Here is a 26,375-nt window from a genome sequence, read left to right as displayed (position 1 = left end):
CGGCATTAAACTGGGAGGTGGGGGTGCGGGGTGTGCGTGTGAGGCTTTGGTGACACCCTAACCTTTTATTTTATGTTCCCCCCTCTTTTTTTCTCTCCATCTCTCACCCTCGACGCGTGTCTCTCAGCGGTTTCCATAGCGACCCGGAGGCTGTGATGCTGCCGAGGAGAAAGAGGCGCGTGCGTGAGAGTGAGGAAGAAGAGAGGATGAAGAGGAGACGGTCATTTGTGAGGTGCTGGTGGGGGATGAAGCCACATCTAAGATTATCAGCAGCATCTGGACGATGGTGTACAGTTCCGCAGTTTTCATGTTTAAGATCCTGACTTTCATTTTCTCTGACCCCAAGCGTCTGAAGAGCTAATTAATACACGCACTGGGAAAATTATTATTTTTTTTAAATCCAGTTAAATCTATAACTTTGTACAATTTTGAGCCATTTGAAGCTTCTAAATAAGTTCTATAACTTCCTACCCGGACTCACCTGAGCGGATATTCAGCAGCAGCTCTACTGCTTTGAATACGAGGCCTCCTCAAATTTAGTATGCATCAATATGCTGCCACCTGCAGGCCAAATACAGCACTGCACTTTGGTCAGAATATTACCACCGACCTCTGGCAGCCAGCATGTAAGCATAGCAAGTTTTATTTGGACAACTGGTTTATGTTTATAGGAAAAATAAAACAAACAGTAGCAGTTACAGACTTACTTGTAAACTATCTGTTGCGTTTTTATGACATTGGGAATTTTAAAATGTAGTTAAAAGAATGTAAATGTTGGTCAAACAAACAGCATGTTTTAACTGTTTATCTATGCTTCTCTTTACCAATCCTTTCAGTAAAGAGACAGACAGGACAAGAGCAACCATGCAGACATACCAACACCTAAGGAAAAAAAAAATATTTACATTACCCAGAGAGAACCCACAAAAGCACAGAGAGAACATGCAAACTCCACGCAGAAAGACCTCAGGCTGGGATTCGAACCCAGAACCATCTTGCTGCAGTGCTGTCCGCTGCACCACTCTGCATCCTGTTGTATTAAACCAACTTACACAGATCTCCATTTAAATTCCCCTGCATCAACCAATGAAGATTAAAAACACAAAACTTGGCGATCAAAAACATATAGGCCCTGGTATGACTAAAACAGGTGAACAATAAATAAACCAATACATTCACAATACATCAAAATTAGGCATGGCATCATGAATGGTTGTTGGTAGCACTGTTGCTTTGCAGCAAGAAAGTACTTTAGAGAGATGACGAGGAACAACTCGTCATCTCTCTAAAGAGCTGGTGTTCCTCCATATCCGCTCTGAACAGCGACAAAGCCTCTTCTGCTCACACAGGTTTTGTAAAACAAAAGATCAAAATCATCAAATCCATTTTATGTAAATAATTTTAAATTCTAAATTGTTAAACATAACTAAAATCTAAGGTCACAGAGAGACACAAAGAGTGATAGACTTACAAGGAAAATTTCCCTATACAAAGTAATCGAAATTAGATGTTTCAAAGAACTAAATGACTAGAAAAAGTCCAAATGAGACCAGATATAACTTCAGCTGCCAAACCCAACCAAAGCACTCTAAAACAAACCTCTTGCATTGGACAGAAGCTAATGATACCATCTTCTATTCAGGAGCCACTTAAGGCACCGCAGAGACTGGTTGATGCCAAAGTTACTGGAAAAATCCACAGCAACTACTTACTTGAATAAGTGCAACACTTACTCATTTATTGATACATTCATTACACTGAAACAAGTTAAACATATTCCACAGATTTCATCTCATTTATGTCCCTTTGAGGAAAAAGCCGTGTTACAGCGTCAAGGCGCCTGAAGCCGCCGACAGCTGAACACACCATGTGCAGGGGAATCTAGATGATGGACTTTGAAAAAGACCTTATCTGATTCTTTTCTCCCTAATAAAAGCTAAATATTTCTCTGTCCGATCAAAGGGATGAGCAATATGCTGCGGGGTATACATACAATGAAAGCGGGCCCGGCGGGCCGACAGCAGTCTATAGTGTCCATCAGCTTTAGATGACACGTTTCGATAGCGGGGCTGATTTAGGCCTCAGCTACCGCAAGATGACTGGAGTCGCCATCCAATCAAGGCGGTCGGAGGAACACCTGCGGACAGTGGAATAAAGTCTACAAGAGAATGATGAGCCGTCCCCTGCCACACAAAGCAACATTACATTTAGGTTTTTGTACCGCAATACAATTTGCAGCACAGAACACGAAGCCGTCTCTGATGTGCCTCCGAAGTGGGCCAGGTAATAAACTGGACATTCGCTTCAGCAAATGCTCAGTGTGATGTGATGCTTAAAAAGGTAAGGGCTGGTTTATGTAGTTTATTTCAAGTTATTCCCCAGTGCAGGTCATGGAAAGTGAAAACGTGTCAAAACTGATTGATTTCTTCCTGCGAACTGAAAATTTCCTACAGAACCATGTTCAGTAAAACTAGTTGATCTTTGAACCCGTCTGCGGATTCTTTGGCCTGGACGTGGATCACCAAAGCAGAGTGACTTTCCTTGCTCTACATTGCAAACAGTTTTCACATAAAATGCAACATTTGTCCAGTACAACCCAACTGGAAAAGAAACAAGTCTTTTAAAAGGAACTACTTTAGTTACATGGTTACATCAATGCGAACAACAAAATAATGACTTCGAACATCCGTGGATTTAGTTTTAGCTGAAAAAGTAATTTTTCACATCACAAAATCCTGCCGTTTCACCAAGGGGTATGTAGATTTTTAAGACACTTTATGCGAGAAGCTGCAAACTACACAGACGGCCTGAGCTTCAACTTCCTGGTTGACATCTTTAGATGTTCTTTCCTCATGATTCCATCTCTGTAATGGAGTGCACCGTTCTGTCCTGCAGCAAAACAGCCCCACAACATGATGCTGCCACGGATACGATGGTGTTCCCAGGTTTAAAAGCGTCTGCATTTTTCCTCCAAATATAACAAAGGTCATTATGGCCAAACTGTTCCAGTTTACTTTCATCAGACCACCTGACGCGTCTCCTAAAATGTAGGTCTTCATCCCTGTGTGCGTTTGCTTTAGGAGTAGTGGCTTCCTCCTCACTGAGTGGCCTTTCAGCCCCCGTTTTTAAAGAACACGTTTTCACAAGGTCTTTAAGGTTTTTTGGGGGTCAATTTGTGCATTTTGGAACAAAACACATTAATTCCTGGCACACAGAACTCTTCTCTTCCCAGAGCAGTCTGATCAAGTCTATACTTGCATATAACTGTACAGAAACATGCTTATAAACCCAATTAATTCAGTTAAGCTATCAGAGGTTTCCAAAGCCATGACCATCATCTGAATTTTCCCCTCATTGTGTAAAAAAAAACAAACTGTAAACATTTTATATGTAAACGTCTGATTAACTGCATTAACTAATATTTTTCTGACTTATCCTTTCATTATTTGGTATTTAGCAAATAGAAATAATTTTGGTAGTTCTAATTGACCTAAAACAAGAGATTTTATCCAATTTAACTTCAGTCTGCGATTTGGGGGGGAAAATAAAGTATTTTTTTTTTATGTATGTAAACGTCTGGTTTCAACTGTGTGCATCTTTTTTTTTTTTCCCCACCAAGAAAGTATCTCATAATGGCAAGAGCATCCAAGGCAGAGTCAGAGTTCTGAGGAAGAACATCACAGAATCATTTGAGCCGTTTCTCTGTAGTTCTGCAGACTTCTCAGAGAAAGTGCCTAAATCTACCTGTGGGCATCACTTCACTGCTCTCTGCTTTAAGGCTGGGCGGGTGAGAACTGGGCTTTCTGAAACAAGAAGGTTTTCCCCGAAGGCAAGCCCGGGGCAGTTGAGCTGGCCATCAAACAAAGCGTACTCCAAACAGGGTAGAAAACACCCCATCAGGTTTTCTCCCAGAGGGTTGGGCCTTATTACTGCTCTCCACGAGGGCCGTTCAATAAGAGAACTGCATTTGTCACAGAGGAGGTTTCTGGACGCTGGAAGCTACCGGCTGAACAAACAACGGTGGCATCTTTACAGCAGGTTGATGTAGCGGTTGTGGAAGGCAAAAGATGTTTTAAATAAAATGTGGTTTCCTTTTGATTCGCTTTTCAAAAACGTCAGATTTACAACTCTGGAAAAAAACAAAGGCAGAGGTGGGTAGAGTGGCCAAAATTTTTACTCAAGTAAGAGTAGCAGCAGTACTTTATAATCAAGTCAAAGTAAACAACAGCCGTCCAGGAAATTACTCAAGCAAGAGTATAAAAGTATTTGGTAGAAAGGCTACTCAAGTACTGAGTAACCGAACATAAAATGTTAACGTTTTAAATTACAGGCAGACAAAACAAAGTTATGGGCAAATTCTTGCATTTTAAAGATAAAAAAATTAAAAAACTACAAATTCAGAACATTCAGAAACACTTGCTCAAATTCTTTTCAACATCAAATTTTACATATAATTAATACTTGCATTAGGTAATGTGCTTATTGGAACAGGGCAATTTTGATTTTAATATTTCCTAACCACCTTAAAATCCAAGACAAACATGTTCCTCTGGAGCCTTGGAGCCAGCGGGTCACTGTGTCGCATATTTAAGCCACGAGGAAAAGATTTTCCAATCAGAAGTTCCTCAACATTTTCACCAATATTGAAAATTAAAACAAACGAGAAGTGCTTCACTTACATTCATTTAAAAAAATGGGCCTTTAGGGCTACCAACACTTTTTAAAAGCCTGGTATAATTAATTAGTCAAATTTTAGTTAAGGATAATGTTAGTGGAATAAAATATACATTTGTTTACATGCTTTGTACACATTTTACCATTCATCTTCAGATTCTGGAATTAAAAGTCTTTGATATGTTACTAAGCTTCAGAGTTTTATTTCCTGTTCAGTGACTGTTGCTAACAGTAAAAGCTAAGGTTAGTCGATTCAAAAAACAATACCTGAAGCAAAAGGAACGAGTAGATGTGGCATGGTGGTTGCATCTCCACTCAGCCAATTCATTGTATAATAAATTGCCTTTTAAAAAATGTGGTAAGGTTTTGTGCAATTTTACATGAAGTTCTCCTGAATGTGATCAGCTTCTTCTGGAGCACAGTAGCATACACTTTAAGGGAAACAGCAAAAGTATCAAAAACTAACATTTAAGAATTTCAACAACTTGAATTACTTTAATGCTGCAATTTTGAAGAATAATTCAAAATATTATGCTTTAAATTTGAAAATACTTTTTTTTTTAGGAACATTTTAAACCAGCAACATTAAACAGTCAGTACTCAGCAGAGCCTTTCAGGTTATCTGTGTTAAGGATCAACTTCAAATGTTTCAGATTTAGAGTGTGAAGAACCAATAATAAATTAGCCAAACAGCTAATAAAAGACAGTGCTGATTTTTCCGATATCACAATTGGAACTATGCAAAATGTTGAGGACAAATATGAATGTATCAAAAAAACAACATGAGGTCATCAAAACTTTTATTATTCACCAGAAGTAATGTCCAATATATAAAGACTTCCACAAAAAACATGTCTACCGTTCAAAAGAAAAAAAAATCCCCTGAATTAGTGAACAGTACAAACATACATTATCTCCTTTACCAAAAACACACAAAGTAAACATGGAAATCTGTCCATTGTCCTCTCGCTGGTCTCTGCTCAGCCCTACAGAGACTTGTACTTCAGACAGTGTCTGCCTGCTTAAGTCGTGCCAGTATGAAGGGACTTAAGAGTGAGAGGCCTTATTGATCGTCTTCTATGAGTGAAGTCCAGGCATTAGTTCCAGCAGGGCGAGTAGACAGCTGTCCGTGAGCCACTCTACTGGGCCAACATCGCAGGGCTGAGTGGAGCTGGGATGTGCACTTTTGATTTTGATCTCTCCAACATCACTTGTATTGACTGACGCTCCGTCCTGTGCTTTACTTGCTGAGAGAAGCACTTGCTGAGGCCTAACTGGGAGCCCAGGCACAAGCCACCATTACATTATCAGGGCCACTCTTGACAAGCTTGTGATGATGAATCTTCCATGGTCTGTTGAGACCTGTTCCTAATCACTGCTGTCATCTACTGATGACTAAAGCATCCACTGACCACGGCAATCATACGGTGGGTTATGGTGGTACACGGGGCAGAGATTCCCAGCGTTATCTAGTCTCTCCTGTGTCGGCGGGGCTCTCTGAAGTTCGGTGCAGAAGTCAAACTGTGGTGAAAGCGGCACATTCTTCCGAATTTGTTCAATTTTAGTTTGATTCAGTAATGATTTTTTTTCACCCCCCACCTCACATTTTTTAAAGTATTAACCAAATTCCCAATTTCATTATTTTTTTTTAACATTCAAACAAAATTAAAATAGTGTTTGTAGTTTTAGTGGCGGAGTTGTAAATGAGACTTTCCAGAGCCAAGTAAAAAGTATAGAAGAAAATAAAATGTTCAAATTTTGATACAGTTAGTCAACTGACTAGGCTCTTTTTCTTATTAGTTTCTAAATCTATTAAATAACTGACAGTGTCATCACTCAATCAGGAGGCCCACTCTTGCCTTTTCCTTTTCTAGCTGCGTCAAAGAAAATTCTCCCTCCTTCCAGTTTCATCCCGGTGTTTAATAATGTAGCACCTGTACATGAACCCAAATTTAACAGACTGATCCATAATTATTCCTCTTTCATTCATAAATATTTATGTTCCAACTTAGACTGAAAACTGAAAGGCATGATATAAACAAAAAGGACCAATAGTTACTTCTGCCATCTAGTGGTTGTCACGTCAACAGCAAAACAAAAAAAAGGCCTTAAAAGTGCTTCCGACTTCCACCTGAACCGTCCGTCATGGTCCCAGCTATTCTTTCCTTCAAGCGTCATATAATACAACAAGAGTCTCATTGGATCACAAGGCCTAGCAAGTCTGTGTGCGCCCACCGTTACCGGAGGACATCGCCTTCCTGGCTGTCAGCAGCCTGCGGCCCTCCTCGTAGTCGTCCTGGTCGACGCTGATCAGCAGGCGGACGCCCTCGGAGCCGGCGGCCGTCCTCAGGGAGTCCGTGATGAAGACGCCCTTCAGGGCCTCCAGCAGAGCCCCGCTCAGGTAGTCGGCCCAGAAGGCCTCCAGGTTGTCCAGCTCTGTGAACTTGATGTCGCAGACGATGGAGCCCAGGTCTCTGGCGCGCAGCAGCGAACTGGCTCTGCTAAACAACTCGAACTGACGCTCCAGCGGCTGACGCTTGTCTGACGAGACGCCCTCACGTAGCGCCGACTCGTGCTCCAGGTACTCGGCCCGTACGCGTAGGCGGATATCTGGTAACAGCAGAAGGTGGAGGAAACAGTGGGGGCGGGTGGGAGGAAGTGAAGGGGTCAAAGGAGTCAGCAGATAATGAAGAAGGGAAAGAAAAGAATGACAGAAAGAGGGGAAAGATTTTAAGGGGTCATGAGGCAGAACAAAGGGGGGGAGAAAGAAACATTAAAAAAATGTTCAGACACCAATTATTTAGGTTTATTCTAGATTGCTGTGAAGAAGCATTTATAGTTTTTTTTTGTTTGCTCTTTTTGTCACGCTTGAATGTTTCAGATTAAGCTTTTTAATATCAGAGAAATATAAACAAAGTGAAAATAAACACAGCTTTAAAATGATGATGTGCCACATGTTGGCTATGTTGAAAAGTTATTGCTACTTTTGCTAAATCATAAATTGACTATTAAAATGAATTTTAATGGAAAACTTAATTTCATTTCAAAACCCATTCTGAAGCCTTATTGCAGTGAGCCCAGTAGAATCAGGAAATACTCTAAATGGGCCCAGTCTGACAACAAGAAACAGGTTAAAAAAATCTCAGAAAGCATGGAGAAATAAGTGATTGAGATGCTGACATTAACAGGCCAGTCTTTAACATTAGGCTGAATTAAAACAATTCTGGAAAGAAGAGTGGGTCAAAACATTTCCTAAGTGAGGTAAAGGACTCAGTGGTTCGTTGTTACCAAAAAGGAGCCGTCGCTAAATGTGGCACTGCTAGTTATTAGCTTTAGGGGAAAACAAGGTTTCCATCTTCAGACGTAAAATGATCAATTAAAAGCCGCTTTCTGGATCTGAAACATTTAGTGACAAAAAGGCAAAGAGAAGAAATCTATACAGAGTAAATATTTTTCACAGCATTGCATCACCACTGGGCATCGTATTCATCAGTATTAAACTGAGCAGTCATTTTTTTTTGTTAAGGGGGCACAGTTCCTACTCAATAGGCTGAACTCAGTGTTATCTCTTTTTGCTTTAAAATCAGTTCCACACAAAAAAGGTGCAGCGATGCAGAGTAAACTGAGATGAGAGGGCACTGGAAGTAGACCATCCCATCTGAGAGCATCTTTTCTGTAAATCTGGCCCCTCGGTTTGTTTTGGTGAAACTTAAGTTGGTAAGTCGGAGCAAGGAAAGAAATACTCATCTGATCCAGCAGTGTTGTTCCATTTCTCGGTCGGTCATTTCTATGAATTTGAGTATCATTGGCAGCTGTTAACAAAACGGTTGAATCAGAAGAAACTGGAGCATGAGAACTTTCAGTGTGACAGCTTTAAAAGGTCCACAAACATCATGGTTGAAGCGTTCATGTAACCAAGTACTGAAATTAAGTTGACACCTTGATTTTTTTTTGTAAAACAACTCGGCTGTACCAAGCTTTGGACGGACTTTAAATCTTTACATTCGGCAGATTCTCAATATAATGTTCTTTGCAGAGAATAAGTAGCTTCTTGAGTTTCCGAAGTTTACAGGACTGATGGTCATGCAACAGCACAGCGAGAAAGATTAGAGGATACATACTGTACTGAGCAAGAGCAACGCTGAGATCATCTCCCATGACATTTTTCCAGAGCTCCAAGAGGCAACCAGCTGCTGATGACTTTTGCTGCAACAAAGACCCAGCTCTCCCAACCCAAAGTTCTCCCAGAACAGCAGTTGTCACAATCTAGAAACATGCTCATTCAATAAAGTTTAGTGAAATTAACTATAAACTCAGCCCTTCAGATGGGTTAGAAGGACCACTCTCATTTATGAAGAAAACAGATTCTAGCTACATTTATTGGTGACTCTGGCAAGGAGAAGAAAAGCCTTCAAATATGATGTGGACTTTCTGACCTCAACAGTGAATTTTACGCATTTTACCTACAATGAACTTGTTGGTTCCCCTTTGCCCCCAACTATTTCAGAGAAAAATTAAATGCAGCATTTATGTTTAAAAGCATGACTGAAAACTGGTTATATTTTTTCAACTTATTTGTGTATAAAAGAGTTTTACTAGATGCAGTGATAGATTTGTAGTGAAGGAGATTCTACATCATTTAATAATCTCCAGGCACAAATATTAGTCAAGAAAAAAAAAAAGATTTACATCATGTCATATTGAAACCTCATAGGAACTAGAAGTCATTAATTAAAACGCGTTGGTAAAAAGAACACTTTCTTCCACCAAATATCCCCCACTGAGCTTGGTCAAATTGAATGCTGCATTTTTCCAACATTTTAGAATGAAGATATCCTGCAGCACTAAAACATGGATTTGTTTAAAAAGTTTCACAAATACATACCAGGGGCATATTGTACATACAGCTTCTACTTGTGACTGATGAAAAGACAATTGCAAGAGTTTCAATCTATGCTGACATGACATTGTGCACTACTTTTACACGTTTCGTTTTCAATCTCATTCAACAGCTACACCCTGATGCGAGAAGTCCCATTAACTCAACATTTTGTTTGAGGCCACAGCGAAAGGCACCCAACTCGTTAGGGAAACATTTAGAAAATGCCAACATTAGAAATGCAAATGTCAAATAAAGGAATTGATTTTGAATCCCTTAACATTTGTAGAGGGGTGGTATCAAAACATTGGTTTTCATTTGCATTCTTCAGAAGTGTGTAATTAGATTATAAAAGCAGGAGACTGGCTCAAACAGGGCACTCTAAATGTTACATTTGTAAGGGCTGGTTGCAAGATTCAGGCACAAAACCAACTGGTTTCATAAAAGTTGAAAGCAAATAGGATTTGCTTAGGAAAGCATTAAGGTACAAGAACAATTCCAGTTTCATGAAGATATTTAATTCTGATGGCTTACAACACAAATGAACAATTTTATAATATCCCTTTTTATACCACAATTCATTGCTTATATTTTGAAAAGTGAGTACGTGGAAGTATTTTTCATGGCTCCATTGTCATATTTTACCACATCAGGGGACTAATAAAAGATAGTAACTTTTTTCATGGGGGAAAAAAAAACAACAACAAAAAATTAAAACTGTACGCAGGAATATTACAAAGAATGAATGATCAATCAATCAATAAGGAGGGGAAAAGGCTCACATTTGGTTCAAAAGCAGCAATACTCTACAGCAGTGGTTCCCAAACTCTTTCGCCTGGGCCCCCCAGTGGTTTCCAAACTATTTCTGGGCCCCCCCATGGATTACAAATAGCTGTCTGGTTGAACGATGTGTGTGAGCAAAGGGGGGAGGATTCTTAGAGACTCCCTGTTATACTCAGCCCCGGCTCCAGACAAATAAGAGGGGGGAATCAACTTTTTTGGGGACAAAATGAATCGTAGCTGAACATAGACAACACCACCAGTAGCCTAAGCTACTTGTTAACAAACTTAAGGTGCTGTATTGATATTAGCTAGCTAGTCATCTTTTAGCTAACTTTGCCTGCATCCAACAGCTTTACTCAACAGTCTGTTAGTTTGGGGGAAAAACTGTGAAAAGTTCTTTGTGTTTTTCTGGTTTGCTACCATGATTCTAACACACCTCCGTAGCTCTGTACAACAGCAGCAGGTCTCCTTCACTGCCGCACAGGTGGAAACCAGCGCGTCGTAGCGCTCATGTTGCGTTTAAAGGCGGCTCGGAAAAACAGGTTACCACATGTTAACAACGGATTAAACAGTTTTAACTGCTGATAAAAGTGACAGAGGATACAGATATGGGAAGTGCGGAAGACCCTATTGTATCAAATTGACAGAGGAATAACAGAGTGTTGAACATTCTAAGGTAAAAACCCAGCGCATACAGTGTTCATGTTTTTTTTTTCATCCAGACGGCTTCCCACGCCCCCTCCTCTGCAATGGCATGGCGCCCCCCCTAGGGGGCGCGCCCCACAGTTTGGGAACCTCTGCCCTACAGGGTAAAGTCAGATATAATTAAGATTAGGGTGGGGGATGAAGTGGAAACAGAAGAATAAGGTGGAAAAATCTTGAATGATTCTGTTGTCTAAAGGTTTGGAGCTTCTTTGGTTAATGTTTACAACTATCCTTTGTGTACATCTGCTTTGACTCAGAAATAAAACACTTCCGAAGGTGCTATGATTAAATTTCACAGTTGGGAAGTTTCCCATCAAGGCCTGCAGGTAAATCTTTTATTGTTTGTATTACAGCCATGAGTTGCATTTTATCAATCTTCAATGACGATACAATAGGTTGCAAAACAGCTTTAACTTTTTTAAAGTACCTGCTGTGATCAGAGTGAGGCATTTAAAGTCTTATAAATTGACCTTTTCTATCGTTACACAGCATGCGATTGCCAGGGCTATGATAAACACTTGCCAATTATTGCATTTATGGGTGGCCTTCATTTCACACTGAGCAGGATAGAAGTAAAGACAGTGACAGCGAGGGGAAGGCCATTTAAAAACCACAGGAACACAGTGATAGTCATTTTGTTAGGGTTACAGAGCACTTCACGCTTCATCGGACACAGAGACATCCACTTAGACAGGACATTAGGAGGCACAGTTTTCATTACTCACTTTCAGCACCAAGCCCGTTTGGATTCCTCATCTCAGCCCCCCCACCCCTCCAAAAAAAAAAGTTTAAGTACCCATTTACGAGGAGTCGCTTGGCACGGAGAGCTTCAACTCTTTATCGATCCATTTTTCTGGTGAACAACAGACCAAGAGTGGAGAGCTACGGGGAAATCTGAGAGACAGGCACACAAACCTCTCATGTCCCATAGATAAATCACTCTTTACCGTTTTGCGTGGTTTGAACATTTAGTGTTCGATCTCTCGCTCTCTCTTTGTGTGTAAGGATATCGCATCCTGATACACACGTTGGGACTGTTTAGAACTGTGAATACAGAAAGAGAAAGAGAGACAAGCACAAGTGGGTTGGATGATAGTTGACTGGGTTGCTGTTTTTTTCCTTCAACATCAAGCAGGCACTTCTTAGTTGTAATCAGCTTTCAGATTGACCAGTAGGAGTCATTGTCAACTTAATATATCCAGTTACACTTAAATGTGTCCTTATGATACACTGGGATGCTTGGGATTACTCTTATGTTGGACAATTTTCTTACATTCAACCTTGACAACTAATAATTTAAGATCCAACTGCAAAGGCTAACCAACAGGATCAATTAAACCAAGCATAGGCTTCCCCAAGCACCCCTTGTAGGAACAGCAATAATGGCAGTCGTTATTGTCACAGTTTAATTCAGACACTCTGGTGAAAATGGTTTCAGAGATGAGTCATGACAAGAGAGACTATTTAAGGTCTGTTGAAATGCTAGGGGCCAGTGATGGACTGAACTGCCCTATCCATCTCTGCTCCGTCTTGACAAACGCACATGAGGGGCCTCACACGGGTTGCAGAGATAAGATACAGCACGAGCTTCCCTCAGCAGAGCACTACTCTGTTTTCTCAGAACTGCTTGAGAAAAAAAACAGAGTCATTTCTTTAAAAGTGGCAGCCATCTTAGATTTTCTGAAAAGAAAAAGGGCTGGTCCTCACATACTGGCAATTTTTTTTTAAATTATGCTAAAAAGGTGAAATGGGCTTTTTTCACAAATGTGACCAACATATGTCTTTGTTTATTTTCTTTTATCTTACGACCTCCTTAAACAAAAAGTCTCTCCAATTTTGGACAAATAATTTTTTTCAACTGATATTAGACTAAATTGATTATCTTGTCATCAATACTGCATTACAAATCAACTATAGGTAGATTCCACTTCATCTCAATAATGCTGCACTCTTTCCGTCATCAGAAAAATAAAAATAAAAATAATGGGGAGAGACTGTCTATGACTTTTAACTGTCTCGCCGGGAACCCAAAAATCTGACATTTTTTTTCTCTCTTCTGTGTGGAAGATGTTACAGAGGAAAAAGGAACTTGGCCACCAGTAAGGTGCTTAAAATGAAGCTGGAGGAGATGTAAAGATTTAAATTTCATCTAAAAACTGTTTTTATGTTTATGGAGACAACTTCTGAACAGAGCGAGAGACTTCAGCAGATTTTGTTAAGGCTGATCATATTGCAGCAAAAGTGCTCTGTTCTATCCATTTTTTTCACAATGGTTGCTTTAGAGATTTATGGATGTTGGTAGCCATTTACATGCCTAAAAGTTAAGGAAATAGATCTACCTTTTATGTTAAATAAAACATATGGCAGGTCAACATTTTACAAAACTGGATGGAGGACATCGGCCATAAAACTCTGTCTGGTACATTACTATAAAGCACTGGTTGCAACTTGAAGATTCATGACTTCATTCACTTTGCAGTTGGGGTTCTCATCTTACGAAACATATCTGCTTCATTTAAATTTTTTGGTTTAAGATGAAACAAAAATCTCTTGTTTCTCCTCTCATGGATAATTTTTTTTATAAACTTTATAAATTTTATAAATTTCACTCACTTTGTAAGACAGAATGTTGGCCATATTTGTTACGATTTATTAAACCCACTGATATTTGACCTTAGTTAAGAAGACCTATCCAGAAATCTCTACCGTTTGGTAGTTTTACTTTTGAACACGAGCCACAGATTTATGAGACGAATTTGTAGCGCACTGCTGAGGACTCTGGTCAGTTCTGCAAAACACTAAACTCTTGTCAGAACAGGAAGGAATCCATATTCTGTGACACAAGGTTTTCTTTCTTTTTCCACAGTGAAGAAGTCTAAATAACAAATGATGATTTATCTAAATCCAACTAAATCTGATGTTAGGGGACCAGGTAAGGAGCACCTATATTATGATAGACAAGCATCGTATACAGAGCAAAGTAGCAGCTCCACCCCCTGTTCTAATAGGGAGGAGAGCCTCTTTTTACCTTAGGCATCGGCCCAGACTTGTGAGAGCACATGACTGAGTTGATCACGCACACTGCAGTACGTATGCACAGAGTGGAGTGACAGACTTTTTTGTTTTGTTCCTCAGTCTCGATCTCTGTCTTCGTGATCCATTGTGTCATAGGTAACTCGATCTGAGTCACAATCGGAGTCAACCTGGTGGAATCAAATGTGGAGTCAAGACAGCAGCATGTTCACAGGCACATCACTCAACTTTAATACCAATGGGGGGAGGGCTGTCTTCCTAAGATTATATTTTGATCAAGTCGAGATGACGAAGTTTTTGGTTTGGCCTGTATCTCGTATTTTCAGGCAGAGACGGGCCTTTACAAGCAACATGTAAGCTTCTTAAATAACTGAGCAAACACAAAGGAAAACAAACTCTGGTGTAATACTCATATTTAAGTGTTGAGAAAGGGATGGGTATCATTAGGATTTTGTTGACATGAATACTAGAATTATTGCATCTGATAAAGGTCCCTTTAAATTGTTACCGTTTTGAAAATTTTACTGTTTCGAAACAACAGTCAAAACATAATAGGACTTACTTGTCACAATGCTGTGGAAGATACTTTAAAATTTGAGAATAGAACATTTAAGTAATATTTGATGATAACTTGTTTGTCAGTAGATGGACGCTTTTTATTCCATAGAGCTGATGTTGAACCAATTACATGAAGCACTTCCTATCCTAAAATAATCAGCTATGCAGACCCTACCTGTATGTTACTGATATTACCCTCTTCCACAGACTACATAGTGTAGCTGTAACTATTAGTGAGCAAATAAAGCCTTGCCTGTCTGTAGACAATAGACTGATGCACCTCAGATGCTTTAGGTCCCTCTTATCACTGGATTAAGACCATTGCACAGTATCCAGAACCTAAATCACATTTGAATGTTGCACTACAATGAGTCCTCATAATTTACATAACTCCAATATACATGGAAGGTTTCTGCACCCGCGCCATCAGTTTTAACCTTGGAAGAGGTGGAATGCTTCATCAGCTCATCAGAACGAAAGGACTTAGATAATGGCTGATTTCTGCATGAACTACTGGTCAATGTGGAGATGGCCATCCTGCCAATATTTTAAACTGGTTGGGGCTGAGTGATTCTATATTCACAAGTGGAGTCAAAAAATAACTTAGAAAAAAAAATTCCTTTGCTCGTCCAGCTCGTCTGTCACAATCTGGAGAAGTGTGCACTTCTCCAGAACTGAGAACAAAGCACATATTGATCCCTATGTCAGGAGCCTAAACTCAAAATCCCCAGTGCCAAGAATTCTTCAAACATTTTTTTAGTACCGACAATCCGGTGTGAATGCAATGAGACTAAAGTATCTTTTCCTGTTTCAATTCTCTGATGGCCTGTCTCCACTGGTGTACACTGGCAACAAAATCTGGATAAGTTGCATGTTGCCACAATAAACCAACAAGATCTCACTGCCAAGTTATGTTTGAGTTCAAAACAGCGGATTAAAGCATACTGGGAAGACTGCTGAATTCTCCGAGTTCTGTCTGATTTTTAATGTGTGTGGAAAAGACCTGAGGAAGCCTAATTAATGAATTACAAGGAACACCAGCTATGTTACAAAGAAGGTTGCACATTTGTATTTTGCTAGACTGATAATCATCAATTTTAAAAGGAAAATCTTTAAAATTAAAATTACCATTTTAGGTATCTTTTCAAGATTTCTACATGATTTGAATCCAAATATCAACACAAGGAGAAAGTTTTAAAATACTGCAATGTTCATGTTATTTTGACATTTTTTCAGATGAAAGTCGTTCAAGTTTAACAGAGATAAGTTATCATTGAAATTCCTAATTGTGACATTTCAGAGCTGAAGAACAAGGAACTCAGAGCAGTTTTGTATCGGATCTTGATACCCATCCCAGATAAAAAGCAACGGAAAGCTGAATAATCTGTTGCAGGAGTATTTAGTGTCCATTTTCTCTTGAGTTAATGTGTTGTGGTCAAAAACATTTTACCAACTATTTTTCAAGATCTTAAAGGATTTTTTTCACTTTTGAAGGAACCAACTTGGGATATCTTCATGAGTTTAGTTCATTTCAATTATTCTTTAGGGAAATTAGATAAAAGAAGCACAACAAAGCAGAACAAGGGCATCTCTTAAGGGGACAGGACTAAAAAACTTGGCTTGAAAGTAAAGACAAAAAGAGCAGGGAGTAGCCACCAGTTTCCATTCGTAGCAGCAGCAGCTGAACACAGACCAATGGGTTAGGAAAATGTTATATGAGGGCACAAGAATGTAGGGAAAGTCAAGGTGAAGAAACAGAAAACAAATCTTCGATGTTGTTTGAGAACGTTATTAGGATACTGTCCATCCAATAAGAACGTACGACTGAAAACAGCTTGAATGTTTTGGAGTTTGGTGATCAACAGAGGAATGTAGAAAGTTCTAACGGTGACATTATTTTTGTCCAAACATAAACCTCAAGTTGGGAATTTTACCACTCAAACTGTAGGTTGGTAAATGTGATGAATAAGCCAGACAAGTGTAATTTTGACATTAGTAGTAGGTTTGGATCTGGAGAATTGATCTCTGCCTTTACGACCAACAAGTTCTCATTCAAATGCACAACACTTCTTAAAGTGTTTAAATTATTTTTAGCCTGTTTTTATCTTCACATAAACGATAAATATAGTAATTTATTGCTCTGGTGTGAAACATTTTGTAGAGTAGCACTTATAAATAAACAGATGGCTTATTTGGTTTTTCCACTAAATGGTGAGAAAGATAACAGGCTGTCAGGAAACGCAATGATTCAAGCTGAGGTTCAGCAGAGATGAACAACATCAGTTTGGGACATCAGTAAAATAAAATACAGAGAATTGTTGAAGATGTTAACAGACTGAAGACCGGATGTTTTCGGATATTAAACTTAAATGAAGGAAAAACAGTAAATAGGAGGAAAAATGAAAGTGTTTCTGAAAGCAAAGGAGGGGAAACTGAAAAGGGACATGTTGCACATGTATTCACTGCACTTACCACAAGACACTTTCTGAGGTGCTGATGGGAGAGGCAGTGGCTGGACCCGTCTGCTTGTTTTCTTGGGCCTACGGCTCCAGCCATGTCCCCTCTTCTTCCTCCGCGTCCTTGTAGATGACCCAGGTGCTGGAGAGTAAATATCTGAAAACCCACAGAGCCTGTGTCACTACTTGATTGTAAGAAATGGGAAAAAATGGGACATTTTCGTTAAATGGCTGTTGCCAAAGTTGTTTCTGATTACAATTGCAGCATTAGCAATTGTATACACATTTTCAAAACAGCCTTAAAAACAAAAGTCTATAATATCATGTAGAAATAAGGACACCAGAGAGAGCTTTGAACTCAGTCTGTATGCTGTTGTCATGTGATGAAATGAGATGTAAATACTTTTAGAAGGTACTTTATAAATATTAGCATAAGCAGCATGAATAATATCCTACAATAAAAATGACTTACCAGTTGTTAACTGTTGTGTGAAGGATGGGAGTGGCATATCTGTCTCTCTGCAGCTATGCTGTAATCCAAACACCAGTTCTGTTTTATCCAATTCAAATCTCTGTCCAATTCGCTCTGGAGACACTGAAAAACAGATTCAAAATTAACTAACCAATAAATGAATGACTAATTCTGAGAGACTATTGCTGACTGATTACCTGTCCTCCTCTTCTTGTGGGACACAAATGGCAGCAGATCATGACGGGTAAGCACTCTTAAAAGTTGCAACAGTGGCTCCAGGTTCCCATCACTGAGATATCCTCTCTTCTCAAGCTCCAGCAACAGCTCAAGGCCACTTCTAAACTTCAAGCCCTCTAAAGGCTGCTGTGATCCGCTGGGCTTTAACCGCCTCCACGCCCTCAGCAGCTGTGGACTTGGAGCTACACCAGCGTCCTCTGAATCGTCTTCAGCAGGTTCAACTGTCCAGCCCGCTGGGTCAAGAGGGTGTTGTGCAGGGTAGGTTTCATTCAAAAGGAAAGAGAGAGCTTCAATGTCAGATTCTGTGAGCTGAGAGCCAACCACTTCAAACATCTCATGGAGAGAGAGCATCCCGTAGTAGTTCAGGCACTCGGTTTCGTCCCAGTGGAGTGAGTCCCTGATGGGGCGCCCTTGGTACTGTACTGCAGCCATGGTCTCGGTTCTACTGTGGTTCCTTCCCACGGTCTCCCTTATCTGAAAAATTTCAACAGGAAAGATACACAAATATTATTTTAAACAATAACATCTTTGGGCTACTCCATGGGTACCAAAAAGCCAAAATTTACTCAAATTATTATTTTTTTTTATTTATAACAATAATAAAGGTGAGTGTCATGCAGTGTTTTGGTAGTTTCCATGGAGCACAATTAGTTGTGGGAGTGGTGACGGTGAGAAACAAAAATAATTTGTGGTGCACAAAGCTTGTGCAATTTTATGTACATTTTTATTTTTGCTGCAGTTTGCCTTACTGTTTTTATCTGCATTATTTGTTTAATTAGCAAATTTTCTAAACACAATTTGCGTCTAGTGACTCAAATTCTGGATTCAGACCACGGTCTTATAATTAAAAACAGAGGAAAAACCCCAAAAACAAACAAAAGACACATGAACAGTAAATGCTGGTTTTAACATGTCAGAGATGGGATAGACCACATGCTGAATTATGAAGGATTAACAACTAACACTAAACTAGCAGCAGATGCTAACAGATCAAGTTATGGGGTCATTTTAATAAATAAAAATTTCATTAACAGTTCATTTATTTCAGGACACTGAATTCAAAAAATAAAACTTGTATATTGGCTCTGGATCACGTGGTTAGATATTTTAAATATTAACCTATCTATTTCAGCTAATCTCAATGCTTACAGCAAATGAAAACCCAAAGTCTTTGCTATTATAAAATCAGAATATTTTCTAAGTATAATAAAAAAAAGTCTTTTGTGCAGACGTGTTGATCAAACGAAAAACATTCTCATGTACTGGACAACATATGCCCCCATTAACTGGTATTAGGTCTGGTGTCTCATCTTACAGTTGACAATACAGCATAGATTCTCTGTAGATTTTAGATCAGGGCAGCTTGGTGGTCAGTCAAGTACCACTGTAATTAAAGCAGGTTGTGTCCTGGATCAAGTTTGTCAGAAGAGAGGAGCTTAGAGTGCTCTATAACTCCTGGTTGATGACTACTCTGACTTTAGACATAATACAACACAGCAGACCAACACCAGTCCGGACTTGGGACCTACATTTAAAAAACAAAATGTACTTAAACATGTCTTAACCACGTTGTCCTCTGTTGCAGGTGTAGCTTAGCATGACAAAATGGCAATTTAACCATGTCACGGATACATCTTCGTGTGGCGAGTCTTGATGTTCTGACTCTAGCTAATGACCACGCCTTGCCAATACTCAACTCTTCAATTGGCTTTTGGTTCCCCTCTCCCGCTATTGCATCATAGGTTTTCCTTCCATCCAGTTTTCCACTTATACCCTTGGATAAAGCACTCTTTGAACACTCAGCTTCATGAGTAATGGCATTCTGTGGGCTATCCTATTTGTGTCAATAGCTGTCTGCTGAACCACTGTCAAGTCAGCAGTCATTCATGATGATGTGGGCAATAACATTTCTGTGTTGAAGCTCCTTTTTCACATTGTCATTATAATATATCCTAGTTTTCTGGAGAATTAAATTGAGGTTTTTCATTCACTGTAAACCATACTCATCGAAACTTACAGAAATAAACATTTGAAAAGCATTTCTGTGTGCAGAATTTTTATTAGCTTTTTAATGGTACTCTAATAATAAGAAGCTCATCTACTTCATAACAGCCTAGCATTAGTCACCGGACAGTACTGCATAGAACTATAGTATATCGAGGTCTGAGGATTTACCTTTTATCGTCCGTAGCTCGACGCTGTTTCGAGACTCGCCAAACAAACGGCCAGCTGTGACTGTTAAACTGTCGCTTTGTTCAGCAGAATGCAGCAAAACGCTAGAAGCCAAATACAAGTTGTCCTTTCTTCTGACGCCCAGCAGCAGCGCTGATTGGTGGAGCCGTGTGGTGGTTTATGTAACCCGTCACGTTTTCTGTTGAAAAAAAAACCCCAACAACAATGCTTTCAAATTTAACAAAAATGTTTCGTATGCTTGAGAGGCAAAGGTTAGACCGACAGGCATTTAGTAGGTTGTTAAATATGCGTCGGTCCTTTGCTAGCAGCCGTTTTCTACCGTTTGTGCTAACCGACATCACGTCTATAACATTGCCTGACTCTTGTCATGGAAGCACAGTTTTGCTAAGGAATAAAGAGCGTGCTCTGAAGTATTTGAAAAAGAGTAAGTCTAAACACTTACTCTTTCAGTAAAATAAAATACATAATTCATACTTACAGTTCCTTTGTTATTTCTCCTCTTCCGCTGGAAAATCTAGCAACTTCCACTGACCAACGTCTACGGTGACGACAACACGTCAACGCTGCGAAAACGACCAATCATATCCCTCCGGCTTGACGGATGATGTAAGATCACGTTTTTACGCCACTGATCTGCGGTCAGTTCTTTGTGCGATCTGTGAACTGTGAACAAGGACAACGGGCACCACACAGCTGATCTCATGGGTGTCGCTTAACCTACAAGAATACATATTGTAGAAATACATTCAGACATGCATTTCAAGTTAAAACACACATGAAAAGATAATGACATTAATACGAACTTGTCTTTATTCTTTGAAGCATCCCGTTTTCAATCAGGTTCATAGTGTGGCCAATAGGTGGCAGTGTGGTGCATCAGAATACCAAGATGTTTTTTTCCCCCTTTCTCGCTGTGGCCACATCACATCCGTGATCCTGAACAGCAACAAAAAGGAGGAGGTTGTCTGATAAAACTTTTTCAGTGAGTACCTATATTTTGTTTTAAGGACTGTATGATGTACAATTTTAAATGTTCTTTAGTCGTCAAGATCGCATATGAGTATCTGTAAAGTGTTTTGATGTTGTGATAAGCTGTCCGCTTGGACTAGAGTTGACGTAAACGTTAGCAAAGAAGCTACATGTTAGTTTCTTGAATTTCCGGTAAAGTTGTGTTTTTAAGCGTATATTTATGGACATCACTTAACAAAGCGACTCTCTAAATAAAAATACCATTGCTAACAATAACAGATTCATGAATATCATGTTTGTTGAGTGATGTGGTATTGACCAGGCCCTTTTTGATTGTAATTTTCCACTGCCCTTCTACTAACAAAGTATTCAGCCGATGTGAGCGAACAACAATCTTTTCTAATACTTAATGAAGTAAGTTTTCTCTGGTGTAAATTTAAAAGCCTTTGGATTTGAGAGCGATCTATTAATATTGTTTTTAGGCTTTAGCATAGGTGTAGTTGCCTGAAGGACAATTCACCATATGCTTCATTTCTTATGAAGTTTTAACCACCAAATATATTGCATAGTGGGTTCTAAAAACATGTAAGCTATTTTATTTATATTTGTATATTGCTTTTAATAACTCTTCTCCCTCTAATGAACTTGAGCTGTCCAGGCTTTGTGATGGTCTTCCAAACAAATTTTATAAATAAACTAAAACAATTATTTTATTTCTACACATTTTCTCCCTGTTGGTTCAATTAAAAAAACAACAACAGGTAAAGTAATTTGAATGAGCTAGGGCGGTGGTTCTCACCTTATGTAACAAGTACTGCCAGGATAAATACTAGAAATACACCAATCTGTCAGCCAGATGTAGCAATTTTTTTTATTGATCACCAAGTCAGATATAAAAAAACAAATTATATTTTTCCTATTCGTTAAGTTTGGAGAATATTATTTCCTGGTACTACTGTAATAATTAACATTTGAAAGAACAGATTTGGACTTTCTCACCAAATGTCAAAATCCAATATGGCCGCTTCACTTTTTAAACTTTGCAGTAGCTGTAGTAATGAAGTGTTGCTTTGCATCTGTAGCTAATCCTTATTTCCAATTTATCTTATACCTAATGTGTTGCCAAAACTGGCTTGTAATAAATGTTAACTTCATGATATATTGAATTGCAGTCACCATTGAAGCATATGTGCAATTTCACAATCCCAAAAGTCTCCTTTGACGTAATTCTAGGTTGTCAGTTATATTTCATGTGCTTTGTATTCGTTCTCCACAGGATGTGAGTTATATGGGTTTTGATCCTCTCCCTGATATAGAATTTAGTGTCTGAGATGTGAATACACCTACTGATTTACATGAAAAGGAAAATATTTATCACACCGTATAGCTTCATCACAATATTCAACAAGACCATGTTACACTTGCATGTTTTCCTACTATAGTGCAACTCTTTGCGAACTTTCTTGATATTTATTCCGTAAATATCAAGCAATATTTTCTGAGTACTTCTAAAGGGAGCCTAAGTACCACCACCCAAAAAACTACCTCTCACTTTAAAAGTCTTTATTGAAGCAATAATAAAGACTATTGTGTGTAGAGGAGGAAGGCTTTCGGTTAGCAGCTGCTTGGTGATCAACTTATTGTTGCAAACGTGTTCAATGTTTAGTTCCATTTTTAAATCCTGACATTTTAAATCCCTTGAAATCTCCTTTCAGCAGGAAGTCTTGAGATGTCCTCAGGTGCGCCAAAGGGAGAGAACTGCCTTGTGGACATGGACAGCAAGGCTGGAGATCTGTTTGGTCCAGAGGATGCTCATCCGACTGGAACGGGGGGTAGCGGCGCTGCTGGAGTCCTGGCGAAGTAAGAGCCTTTCACTTTAGATTTTTTCATCCTGAAAATAACAGATTATTTCAATACTATTACATAGGTTGTTATTTTCATCTGTATTTGACCTTGCCTTTACTTTCCAAAGGCTGTGGCTTCCCAAAGGCCTCTCAGTCAGCGTGGCTAAAGAATGGTTTGACCGCCGCAGGATGTCCATTCGACCGTGGGCCAGTTTTGTCGACCAGCGGAAGTTCTCGAAACCTCGAAACTTCGGAGAGCTCTGCCAGAGGGTGGTGAAGAACGTGGAGGTTTACAACAGCAACTACACCTTCATCTTTCTGGGTCTCATTCTCTACTGCATGTAAGGCCTCAATGAGTTGGATCAGTGTTGGTTTAATCTGAAAAAAAATTAAAAAAATGTTCACCTCCTATTCTCATATTAGCAGTTTTATTTCTGTAGTTCTGTGTGACACAAAACACATTTAAAAGCCATGAGATAAGAATTGCTACTTTGAAATCTGAGAGCGATTGACTTACTTGTGCTCCTGATCCTCAGCATCAGCTCGCCCATGCTGCTGATTGCCTTGGCTGTGTTTGCTGGTGCCTTCTACATAATCCACCTCAAGTCTCTGGAGTCCAAGCTGGTTGTTCTTGGTGAGTAAAGTTGGCATAAAATGAAGTTATGTATTTTTTATTTTATTTTATTTTTTACACGTGTTCCTTGGATGAATTTTATTTCTCAGACTTTCTTGGAAGCGTGTAGTCGTTTTATCATTAAGTACAAGCCCAATCAGTCCTGTTGGCAGAACAAACCTGCACGTGCAAAGCGTATCGATTTGTTTTCTTTGTGCTCTCTTGTTCACCAGGTAAAGAGCTCACCGTCCCCCACCAGATGAGCTTAGCTGGAGCCATCTCTCTGCCCGTGTTCTGGTTGGCAGGTGCCGGCGCTGCTGTCTTCTGGGTTTTTGGTAAGTCAAACCACGTCAGTTAGGTTTCGCCACATGTTGCCGATCTGCTAGCATTAGTTTGCTGGCAACTATTGCCAGCAGAATATGTGGTACTGTACCCACTGTACAAGTTTATTCATAGCTTCGGTGCCCGTGCTCTCAAAATCTGAGACGTTAAAAGGTTATTCAAAAGAGAAATGCACACTTTTTTTCAGGTGCACCACTCCAAGAATTACAAGAAACTAAAACACTTAAGCAAAACTTGAAACTTTGTTTTAAGCCATGCAGGTAAAGCTGTCGTGCTTTACCTGCATGACAACCAATGCAGACACAAACATCCCTATATTCATACTGTTTTCATCTCAGTTAAATCACAGATTTCCTCCAGGAGATGTACAGTTTTCACTCCATTCAGTCTCCAGGCGTGCTGTTCTGTCTGCCTAAACACGCAGGGCACCTCAGTGGTTGCTTTGTACAGCCGATGGCACGTTGATGCTGCCAACCTCTCAAGTTTTCAAACCAAGTTAATGATGAAAAACTATCAATACACTTTAATCTAAAATAAACGTGCTAAAAACTTGTGCTGCTATTCATCATTTTGCACTAGTGTGGAATAATAATGATGCTTTGGCACAACTTAATTTTCTCTGCTGCACCTCAGGTCCACACTGTTGCAATCTGAAGCCTGGTGTGGGAATAAGGCCTCCCGGCCTACGCTCACAGACAAAGTGTTAAATTTGTTGTGTGAGAATAACTTGACACCCAAATGTGTGATTAATGAGGGCCGTTGAATTTTTATGAAGTTAGCTGAGTTTTTTTTTTTTTTTTTTCCTGCTAATATATTCGGTTTCATGGACTGTTGTTGTTTTATTAAAAAAGCTCGACATATTCTCTGTCCTAAAATACATTTTTGTCTCCTCCCAGGAGCTACGCTGTTTGTGATTGGCTCCCACGCCGCCTTCCGGCAGCTGGAGGGAACGGACTTGGACGAGCTCCTCATGGAGCCCGTGTGACGACCCGGGCGAACTCGAAGCAGCTGCTGATTGACGGTCGGGCGTCTTTTTGACCCAGTGATTGCACCAGCCTTCAGGTGTTTGGGGGAGAAACTGCTCTGAAACCTGTTTCCAAGCTATATGCGTGTCTTATGTTCCAGGTATTTAACATTATGGCATTTATCAACTCACCTTACATTGCGTCAAAGAACTGTTGTTACACTCTTCCATGTACATAGCTGGTCATATGCACAAATCATGAATTTCTTAATAATCAATTAAAGCACATTGTGAGATGATGGGCCTTGATCTGCATATTTCTAACCTCTTTTGCCTCTGCTTTGTGTCATGAAGCCTCTTGCTCCTTACTGATGTACTCGCCATCTATAAATAGAGCTTCTGCAATGAACTCTCTGCTGTAGATATTTATAAACTGCTGTTCATGTGTAATTTCCAAAGGTAAAGTGCCATATAAAGCTTTAAAATGCCTGTTTTTATTGAATAAAATGTTAATTTGAGAAAAGCTCCTGGATCATTTTCAGGGTACTGAAGGCCTGCTGTGTTGAGTTTCACCGTTCTCACAGTGTGAATATTTAATCAATCTGCTTTGAACGTTCAGCTAATGAAAGCATGTTTCAGAAATGTACTATTTGTTTACGTTTGATGGAAATGGTGTGTTTTTTTCTTTTGTATTGGAATTTTTGGAAGTGCAATAAATCCTCGTTACTGATTGGTCCTTAAACAGCACGGTAGTCTTCTGTTTGTACATGCTTGGCAGCGCTTTGCGTCGAACTTTGCGGCCCTCAGAACCCCGTCTGTACCGTTCGGTTATTATTCCGGTCCGGTCTGAATGCACAGTGGAATAAAACGCCATGAATCCCTGCTCGCCCTCTCTCTCTCTCTCTCTCTCTCTCTCTCTCTCTCTCTCTCTCTGTCTTTCTGTGCATCTGCGGCGCTGCAAACTGCACCGTTAACAGACAACCTCCCTCCTCCCACCCCCTTCTCGCTCTCGTTTCCCCCCCATTGTTCCCCCCTCTTCATGTGACCCCTGTGACCTGTGCTCTCTGACAGCACAGCCGAAGGACCCCATGCACTGGTTGCCATGGCAATGACCTTGGAGGGCCCCAGCCAGACATTCACCCGTCCACAGGAACACTCGCTTACACACTGCGGCAAAAGCCGAGCGATCGATATTCTATTATACGTCGGGGCGGCGGGAAGGAGGGGGAGCGGGTGGGGAGTCGCACTGCAGTGAGCTCACTGCAGAGACACCAGGGAAATTAGAACAAGGGTGAGAGTGAGAGGGTGTTTGTCAGCGAGAGTGACACAATGTGTGTGTGAAAGGGAGCAGGTTTGGCGGTGGAGCAGTCGCTGAAAGTTTTTGCTTCTCCGATCTTTGCCACAGCTGGCAAAGTATTGAAGTAACCCGTTCTCTCAGGTGATGCAGAATTAAACCATGCATGGCTTCCTGTGCACTAGATGATCTACAGGAGGTTTATTTAAAACAGATGACCTCTGAGAGGCTACAGCCTGAAGGTAGGGGCTTCAGGAATGCAACCTTTTCTTATTCTTGAGCCATGCTGCACCTCCACAATGCTTATTTTTATTGTTTACAATAATACTCAGTAATATCGTCTCTTACTGAAGCTCATA

The 26,375-nt window shown here is 39.9% G+C and overlaps 2 protein-coding genes and 1 long non-coding RNA gene across 4 annotated transcripts; 1 reads left to right on the top strand and 2 right to left on the bottom strand.

Moving 5' to 3' along the window:
* Positions 1-5,457: 5,457 nt before the first annotated feature.
* dedd1 (death effector domain-containing 1) lies at positions 5,458-20,662 on the bottom strand. The gene is made up of 6 exons (XM_007550220.2): positions 20,469-20,662; positions 19,973-20,168; positions 17,758-18,271; positions 17,561-17,683; positions 17,105-17,245; positions 5,458-7,284 (listed from the first exon to the last, which is right to left on the bottom strand). The coding sequence occupies exons 3-6, from the start codon at positions 18,227-18,229 to the stop codon at positions 6,887-6,889; spliced, it is 1,134 nt and encodes a 377-aa protein (XP_007550282.1). The 5' UTR covers positions 18,230-18,271; positions 19,973-20,168; positions 20,469-20,662; the 3' UTR covers positions 5,458-6,886.
* Positions 11,361-16,655, bottom strand: LOC107835989 (uncharacterized). The gene is made up of 2 exons (XR_001661832.1): positions 14,070-16,655; positions 11,361-12,085 (listed from the first exon to the last, which is right to left on the bottom strand). It is a non-coding gene; the product is annotated as an uncharacterized LOC107835989 (long non-coding RNA).
* Positions 20,663-20,803: 141 nt separating the features above from the next.
* On the top strand, positions 20,804-25,464 carry rabac1 (Rab acceptor 1 (prenylated)). 2 transcript variants are annotated; one of them, XM_007550219.2, is made up of 6 exons: positions 20,804-20,972; positions 22,678-22,819; positions 22,932-23,144; positions 23,340-23,437; positions 23,650-23,751; positions 24,655-25,464. In XM_007550219.2, the coding sequence occupies exons 2-6, from the start codon at positions 22,689-22,691 to the stop codon at positions 24,741-24,743; spliced, it is 633 nt and encodes a 210-aa protein (XP_007550281.1). In that variant the 5' UTR covers positions 20,804-20,972; positions 22,678-22,688; the 3' UTR covers positions 24,744-25,464. The 2 variants fall into 2 exon arrangements, with proteins under 2 accessions (XP_007550281.1, XP_007550280.1); XM_007550218.2 differs by having other exon boundaries at positions 20,810-20,972; positions 22,675-22,819.
* The last annotated feature ends 911 nt before the right edge of the window (positions 25,465-26,375 follow it).

This window comes from Poecilia formosa, unplaced genomic scaffold (genome assembly GCF_000485575.1).
Source record: "Poecilia formosa unplaced genomic scaffold, Poecilia_formosa-5.1.2 Scaffold34, whole genome shotgun sequence".
Classification (NCBI taxonomy): domain Eukaryota; kingdom Metazoa; phylum Chordata; class Actinopteri; order Cyprinodontiformes; family Poeciliidae; genus Poecilia; species Poecilia formosa.
Note: the sequence above shows the minus strand (reverse complement) of the source record. Positions and strands in the feature narration are given on the sequence as shown.

Coding starts and splice junctions, on each gene's coding strand:
- dedd1 (XM_007550220.2), bottom strand. CDS start 18,229: ATGGCTGCAGTACAGTACCAAGGGCGCCCCATCAGGGACTCACTCCAC. Junction 17,684..17,757: donor CCACAAGAAGAGGAGGACAG/GTAATCAGTCAG, acceptor TCTGTTTTTCAG/TGTCTCCAGAGCGAATTGGA. Junction 7,285..17,104: donor ACCTCAGAAAGTGTCTTGTG/GTAAGTGCAGTG, acceptor TGCTGTTACCAG/ATATCCGCCTACGCGTACGG.
- rabac1 (XM_007550219.2), top strand. CDS start 22,689: ATGTCCTCAGGTGCGCCAAAGGGAGAGAACTGCCTTGTGGACATGGAC. Junction 22,820..22,931: donor GCTGCTGGAGTCCTGGCGAA/GTAAGAGCCTTT, acceptor TACTTTCCAAAG/GCTGTGGCTTCCCAAAGGCC. Junction 23,752..24,654: donor TGCTGTCTTCTGGGTTTTTG/GTAAGTCAAACC, acceptor GTCTCCTCCCAG/GAGCTACGCTGTTTGTGATT.